The following is an 8,581-nucleotide window of genomic DNA, read 5'->3' on the forward strand; positions in this document are numbered from 1 at the left end:
TGATGTAGAAATAGAAATGACAGATAGGGTGTCAGAGAGTCAGTATGTTGTAAAGGACATTGCAGTGCTGCTGTGCTGAGAACCTGAAGGCAGTGAAATGGCCTGAAGCTGGAGCTGCCTGTAAGCCTGCCTGCCCAGCTGCCTGGGCGGTAATGTAACTTCTGTGGCAGAGAGTAGATAATATCCCCTGAGACCCTGACCATCCGACAGCACTAACTGGGGAACTGGGACAGAAACAAATATATAACATCCACAGCAGGGCCCTCATCCCAAGTGGGACGACCCTGAACCCTCAGAGCCTCCAGAGAGAATCCAGTCTGATGGTGCTCTTTGTTACATGTTGTCCCGTTAGCCAGGCAGTGTTCTGGGGATCTGTTGGAGATGAGCTGTTAGCCAGGCAGTGTTCTAGGGATCTGTTGGAGATGAGCTGTTAGCCGGGCAGTGTTCTAGGGATCTGTTGGAGATGAGCTGTTAGCCTGGCAGTGTTCTAGGGATCTGTTGGAGATGAGCTGTTAGCCGGACAGTGTTCTAGGGATCTGTTGGAGATGAGCTGTTAGCCGGACAGTGTTCTAGGGATCTGTTGGAGATGAGCTGTTAGCCGGACAGTGTTCTAGGGATCTGTTGGAGATGAGCTGTTAGCCAGGCCGTGTTCTGGGGATCTGTTAGAGGTGAGCTGTTAGCCAGGTACTGTTCTGGGGACCTGTTAGAGGTGAGCTGTTAGCCGGGTACTGTTCTGGGGATCTGTTAGAGGTGAGCTGTTAGCCAGGTACTGTTCTGGGGATCTGTTAGAGGTGAGCTGTTAGCCAGGCCGTGTTCTGGGGACCTGTTAGAGGTGAGCTGTTAGCCGGGTAGTGTTCTGGGGATCTGTTAGAGGTGAGCTGTTAGCCAGGTACTGTTCTATGGATCTGTTAGAGGTGAGCTGTTAGCCAGGACCTGTTCTGGGGATCTGTTAGAGGTGAACTGTTAGCCAGGTACTGTTCTGGGGATCTGTTAGAGGTGAGCTGTTAGCCGGGCAGTGTTCTAGGCATCTGTTAGAGGTGAGCTGTTAGCCGGGCAGTGTTCTGGGGATCTGTTAGAGGTGAGCTGTTAGCCGGGCAGTGTTCTAGGGATCTGTTAGAGGTGAGCTGTTAGCCGGGCAGTGTTCTGGGGATCTGTTAGAGGTGAGCTGTTAGCCAGGTACTGTTCTGGGGATCTGTTGGATGTGAGCTCGGGGTAAGCCACTTAAACCCTTACCCGGTGTGATTGTCCAAATTGAGAGTGATCAGTGAGTGTCACTGGCTTTGGCTGACATAATCTGTTGATTTTGGAAATGTGATCAGAATCCTTTCAACACCTACCTGGCTTGGGACTGCGTGGGTATAAATTCAGGGGCTAAAAGGCATTTATTTAATCTGACCCTTCGCGTAAAGAGGGACGCTCTCCGCTGATAACAATATCAGACTGTGGTACCTCGGAAGACTGGCTGAGTCGAGCCCCCTGTGTTACACCAACAAAGGCCTGTGCACCGCCTGCGTCGTTGTGACACTCATCATCATTCAAAATGAGTAAGCTGACATTATAGCTGTCATGAGGCATGACACATTGTGTGCTCTGCCTCTGTGACACTATGAACAGCAGCAGGTATGTAAGTGGTGGTGAATTATGGGGCTCTGATGTGCTGGGTGAATATAGGGCCTCTGAGCTAGAGAACATTAGTGGTTAGAGGTGAGAGGTGGTGGCGACTATAGGTCTAATGTGTTGGGGAAAGGACCTGTGGGGAATGGGGAACATTTAAGGTTGGAGATGGGGGGTGTGCTCTGGGGTGAAGGTCATGCTCTGTACTTTCAATAACTGGTGTTCCATACTTTGCTCTGGTTCAACCCTCCAGGGGACTATTGCAGAGACAAACTATAGCTGCTGTTTTATCCACATGCCTTACAATAGACATCACCTGCATGAGAGACTGCATAGGCTACTTACTGGGCAAACATTTGAGACGCTCATCAACATGTTTTCATTAATGGCTGCCCCTGTTGAAACATGACTCCTCGTGTCTCCCTCTGTGGCGTCCTCCAAGACTCTGTCTGTCTGTGGCTACAATAAGGATACATATAGGACTACATAATCAATCAAATGTATTTATAATGCCCGTTTTTACATCAGCCTATGTCACAAAGTGCTGTACAGAAACCCAGCCTAAAACCCCAAACAGCGAGCAATGCAGGTGTAGAAGCACGGTGGCAAGGAAAAACTCCCTATAAAGGCTAGAACCTAGTGATAAACCTAGAGAGGAACCAGGCTCTGAGGGGTGGCCAGTCCTCTTCTGGCAGTGCCGGGTGGAGATTATAACAGAACATGGCCAAGATGTTCAAATGTTCGTAGATGAGCAGCAGAGTCAGATAATAATAATCACAGTGGTTGAAGAGGGTGCAACAGGTCAGCACCTCAGGAGTAAATGTCAGTTGGCTTTTCATAGCCGATCATTCAGAGTTAGAGACAGCAGGTGCGCTAGAGAGAGTCCAAAACAGCAGGTCCGGGACAAGGTAACACGTCCGGTGAACAGGTCAGGGTTCAATAGCCACAGGCAGAACAGTTGAAACTAGAACAGCAGCATGACCAGGTGGACTGGGGACAGCAAGGAGTCATCAGCCCAGGTAGTCCTGTCAGAGGTTGTCTCTCGCCACACATATATTGTCATGTATTGGAAAAAGCTTTCATATCTTTGAGCAGTAGGATATTATGAATCCCATTTGATTTATTTGGTTACATTCAGTCTGCTTGAATTTATTGAAGTATTCAGAGTGAGACAAAACAGATATCACATACGTCACATTCTCTGTTTATAATCTATGCATAGTCACTTTAACTCTACCTACAAGTACATATTAAATGTAGGTAGACTAACAGGGGGCCCCGCACATTGACTCTGTACTCTGTACCAGTACCCCTGTATATACTGTAGCTCCACTTGTTATTTTACTGCTGCTGTTTAAAAATGTGTTACTTTTTTTTCTATTTTCTATTTTCTACTAATCTATTTTTTACTTAACACTTTTTGTTTAAATTCTTAACTTCTTAAAGCATTGTTGGTTAAGGGCTTGTAGGAAAGCATTTCACTGTTAAATCTTCCATCTGTTGTATTCCGCGCATGTGACAAATACAATTTAATTTGCACTTTAAAATCATTATATCCGTTTCCTCTCCACTCAGATTCTATAGTTGAAAGGGAGTGCTGCATTTGGTTGAGTTGTGAACTAACGTGAATTCAACGTGAAATCCCCACGAACATGTCACCCTGACATTGGATTTGGGTTAAGAGCTGGATGAAAAAAATACATTTCCTTATGTTGATGACTTTTTGCAAATCCAATCAGTTTTCCACGTTGTTTCAACGAAATCACATGAAATTTGTCGGTTGTTTTGAACATATTGATTATCCCATGTATAAGGAATGAAATATAGAATAAAAATCTCTCAGGTGTGATTAATATTTATTTTTCTTCAATGTTCAAGGAATCGAGCACCTTCACCAACATTCCACAAGTGCAATTTGGCTATATAAACTTGCGCAAAACTACAGCATTCTAGAGATCCGAGACAGCCGCGTCACTAATTGAGTCACCGCGAATTGCGAACACTACATAGCCACAAAATATAATAGGCTACACCTGTGATTCCAGGTAGTCCACCCTATTTGATGGGCACGTCCTATTCGTTTGTGGCAATGTAAAATATACCGGGCTGAATCGTATGTTGAGTTGCATAGCAGATATTCCTTTGAAAAACATACAAGCCTCGGCGGAAAGAGAGGAGCTGGCACCGCGTCCAACAACAGCAATGAATCCGTTAGCGATACCCTAAATAATTGGAAAACCGACATGCTGCAAACACATTAACCATCTCGCTTGCTCAATATCTCTCTTATTCCAGACCCCCACCATACCGCCAGACAAGCAGCATGGAGAGACACGTTTATGCAACTGCAAGTTATAGCTCTACCTTGACTATATAAATAAACAGCATGGAAAGCAACAGCATTCACTTTTTAAAATAGTAACAACTTCCTAGTAGCCACAAAATAATAAACGAATGTTCAGCATTATTATTAACACAACATTATTAGGCCTATTACTGTGTACTAACTTTTAGTAGCCTACTAGAGCAATATGACTAAGAATGTATTATATATCATGACAGAAATGCCAGGTGCACATTCTGTAGAACTCAAACATTGCTCATTGCTATTCGTTTCAAGTCATTTGAATGCATTCTATATGATATAGCCTATTATGCATTGTGTTCCGCTATCTGATTTTGAGACAATAGCTTATAATAGACTGTCATGCGTCGCCAAAGTGGAACCATACATTTGTACAATGGACATGTTTTCTGTGAACTTTTAAACAGAGCATAGGTTCTATTCATAATGATGAAACAGTGTAAATAGAATACAAACCTTCACAGACTCCGACCTCATACTGCGTGATGGATCCACCGTTTAGCGGCGATCTGATCACGCACCGCAGCCCGCGGTCGCAAGTCCCATACAGACCGTAGACACCACCGCAGCTTTCGTTTTTCTGCTTGGCGCAGACGGAGCAGCAGCCGCAGATACCGAGCACAACCGCGCCAGAGCAATGCTTTGGCTCCTCGCATTTAGACTCATCACACGGCAGACATAAAAGTGCCAGGCTGCTCTTACAAATCAGGGAGATCAGAATTAATCTCGTTATAAGGTACATCCTGGCAGAGGCCATGTAGAATTCTATGTATATATATCCACAACGCCCCCCCCCCAAGACCCCCAATCACCAGTCCAGCGAGGTAAAACAAAAAAAAGCTAAACTATGCAACGCGAAAAGCACCACGCAGTTCTCTAAAGAGGCTCAAAGTTCCGGTAAACCGTCTAGATTTGTTCTGTAGGTTGTAATACTTTCCGTTAGAGAAACTTTTGCCCCGTTGCTTGTAAACCAGGAAAGAAAACGATCCGTCAAAAATGCTCATGAAACTGCAACTATCCCATACATGGTTTCTTCGTTACGCACTGTAAATCGTGAGTTTCAGTTTGTTTTAAGAACTGGAAACTTTCTTCACTGTACTCATCCGTCTCCTTCTCCTTCCCCTCCGAGTCACTCCGTCTCGCTCTCAGAAAGCAAGGGAATTCTTCTTATTCAGTTCGTCCATAACTGCAACAGAAATGCTCTATAATCTATCCGTTCCCTCTCGTGGAAGCGCAATATGTTACTCTATTCGTTTTGTTATGCGAGATTCGCTTTGCCTAATTGAAACAAAATGTTTTCCTGATACCGCAGGTTCAGTGTGTCTCCCTCATGTTATCGTCCTCCAGTGTAGCTCTCTACGTCTGCTGCTGCGCCCACTTGGTAGTTCAGTCCCCCCCACCGTGACCTCATAACGGAACCACTCCCATCTTGCATTTCTTTGCTCCATTGGATAGTTCATTCCAGATATGGAACACAGGAAGCCGCAGAGTCAGTGCAACCTGGTCTCAGAGCACTTCGTATTATTTTCAGTGATACGCGGGTTGGGAATGCAGTCTAGGAACAGGGCAGGTGTAGTTTGGTCCAAGCAAGGGCTCAAGAAAACAGCAGTTTACACTGTTAATCAGTCATGGGAGGATAATACTTAGACCAGAAGAGAAGACACAGTGAATATCTGCATATTAGGACACTGTAATTACACAACAAGTTGGCACTGACCTCAAGCGATATGCAAATGACCACCCAGATCATTTACATTGACCCCACCCTCTTTGTTTTTACAATGCTGCTACTCGCTGTTTATTATCTGTGCATACTTCACAAATTACCTGGACTAACCTGTACCCCCGCACACTGACTCGGTACCGGTACCCTGTATATAGCCTCGTTATTGTCATGTAATTTTGATTTTAATTTTTTACTTAGTTTATTTTGTAAATATTTTCTTAACTCTATTTCATGAACTGCATTGTTGGTTAAGGGCTTGTAAGTAAGCATTTCACGGTAAGGTCTACACCTGTTGTACTCAATGTCACAAGCTTACCAGATGAGCTAAACTACTTCTATGCTCGCTTCGAGGCAAATAGCCCTGAAACATGCATGAGAGCAGAAGCTGTTCCGGAAGACTGTGTGATCACGCTCTGCACAGCAGATGTGAGTAAGACCTTTAAATAGGTCAACATTCACAAGGTCGCAGGACCAGACGGATTACCAGGACGTATACTGCAAGCATGCTCTGACCAACTGGCAAGTGTCTTCACTGATATTTTTAACCTCTCCCTGTCCGAGTCTGTAATACCAGCATGTTTTAAACAGAACACCATAGTCCCTGTGCCCAATAACACTAAGGTAATCTGCCTAAATGACTGCCGACTGCAGCACTCACGTCTGTAGCCATGAAGTACTTTGAAAGGCTGGTCATGGCTCAAATCAACACCATTATCCCAGAAACCCTAGAGCCTTTCCAATTTGCATACTGCCCTAACAGATCCAAAGATGATGCAATCTCTATTGCAATCCACACTGCCCTATCCCACCTGGACAAAAGGAACACCTATGTGAGAATGCTATTCATTGACTACAGCTCAGCGTTCAACACCGTAGTGCCCTCAAAGCTCATCAATAATCTAAGGACCCTGAGACTAACCACCTCCCTTTGCAACTGGATCTTGGACTTCCTGACGGGCCTCCCCCAGGTGGTAAGGGTAGGTAACAACACATCCGCCATGCTACTACTCAACACAGGGGCCCCTCAGGTGCATGCTCAGTCCCCTCCTGTACTCCCTGTTCACTCGTGACTGCACGGCATGGCACGACTCCAACAACATCATTAAGTTGGCCGATGACACAACAGTGGTAGGCCTGATCACCGACAACGACGAGACTGCTTATAGGGAGGAGGTCAGAGACCTGGCCTTGTGGTGCCAGGACAACATCCTCTCCCTCAATGTGATCAAGTCATAGGAGATGATTGTGGACTCCAGGAAAAAGAGGACTGAGCAAGCCTCCATTCTCATCGATGGGGCTGTAGTGGAGCTTCAAGTTCCTTGGTGTCCACATCACCAACAAACTAACATGGTCCAAACACACCAAGACAGTCATGAAGAGGGCACGACAAAACCTATTCCCCCTCAGGAGACTGAAAAGATTTGGCATGGGCCCTCAGATCTTCAAAAGGTTCTACACCTGCACCATTAAGAGCATCCTGACTAGTTGCATCACTGCCTGGTATGGCAACTGCTTGGCCTCCGACCACAAGGCACTACAGAAGGGTAGTGCATTGTTGATTAGAGGGTAGTGCATTGTTGACTAGGGGCTCGTAAGTAAGCATTTTACTGTAAAGTCTACACCTGTTGTATTCTGCGCATGTGACTAATAAAATTGGATTTTATTTTATTCGGAGCATGTGACAAATGCATTTGATTTGATTTGATTGAAGTGTAAATAGTGGAGTAGACTATCAACTAGTCGTTTTGGAAAGGCTTATTACATACTTATTACAAAAACAATGTAGCCAGTTTATTTAATATGTAGGCACTATTCATAATGTAACCTATTCATCATAATAACTAAATATGTAACTTAACTAGGTTATAACAGATTAGTCAAATGTTTATAACACAATATTAACAATAACTGATATGACCAAACCCAAATATTAATCTTGGAGCCAAGAACCAAATTATTTTGTTCACTAGACAAATTATCCAAATATAGGCTACAATAGTTTTTTATTCTCAACATCAATCAGGTAAAAGGCAAATGTGTGTTTCATTCTTTGATGAATGCCTTTTGAGATAAATTAATGGGGTAATTGTAATATACTTTAGGGGATGTGGAAAATGAATAAGTACAGACACATTTTTGCTATGGAGCCAGATCAGTGTGAAGCAAAGCAATTTTCATTAATAACATGGTTGATAACTACAATTCATATTATAACGGCTCAACGTGATTATTGATCCAAGTGTTATTGTCTAGGGATGGGTTTGGTTGATTCCCCTACACTTTAAGTTGACATGGCAAAGGTCACGTGCATGTGGTCTTTTAAACATTAGGCATTGGATACTCAAGAAGTCAAATGATGGATTCCTTCCCTCGTGATAACGATGGAATAATGGACTCTCTAATTCATTCAACAAGTCACTAAACCATTATGCCATTATATAAAAACATTATTTATAAGTAATTAAAACAATACTTGTTAGAAGACAAAATCATCAGAGATTCACTACTGAATATAAGATCAGCGTCAACTCACCATCAGTACGACCAAGAATATGTTTTCCGCGACGCGGATCCTGTGTTCTGCCTTACAAACAGGACAACGGAATGGATCGCATGCAGCGACCCAAGGAAACGACTCCGAAAAAGAGGGAAACGCGGCGGTGTTCTGGTCAGACTCCGAAAAAGGGCACATCGCGCACCACTTCCCAGTATTCTTCTTGCCAATGTCCAGTCTCTCGACAACAAGGTTGATGAAATCCGAGCAAGGGTGGCATTCCAGAGGGACATCAGAGACTGCAACGTTCTCTGCTTTACGGAGACATGGCTTACTGGGAAAACGCTATCCAGGGCGGTACAGCCAACGGGTTTCTCCACGC

The 8,581-nt window shown here is 44.2% G+C and overlaps 1 protein-coding gene across 1 annotated transcript in view; it reads right to left on the minus strand.

The window, feature by feature from the left end:
• The window catches only part of crim1 (cysteine rich transmembrane BMP regulator 1 (chordin-like)), a 201,832-nt gene extending 196,478 nt beyond the window's left edge, over positions 1-5,354 (minus strand). Inside the window, exon 1 of the mRNA XM_046367155.1 lies at positions 4,436-5,354. Coding sequence (XP_046223111.1) covers positions 4,436-4,736 — 301 coding nt within the window. The 5' untranslated portion in view covers positions 4,737-5,354. The remainder of the gene's footprint in view (positions 1-4,435) is intronic.
• Between the last annotated feature and the right edge of the window lie 3,227 nt (positions 5,355-8,581).

Source organism: Oncorhynchus gorbuscha, linkage group LG10 (genome assembly GCF_021184085.1).
Source record: "Oncorhynchus gorbuscha isolate QuinsamMale2020 ecotype Even-year linkage group LG10, OgorEven_v1.0, whole genome shotgun sequence".
In the NCBI taxonomy this organism is placed as follows: Eukaryota; Metazoa; Chordata; class Actinopteri; order Salmoniformes; family Salmonidae; genus Oncorhynchus; species Oncorhynchus gorbuscha.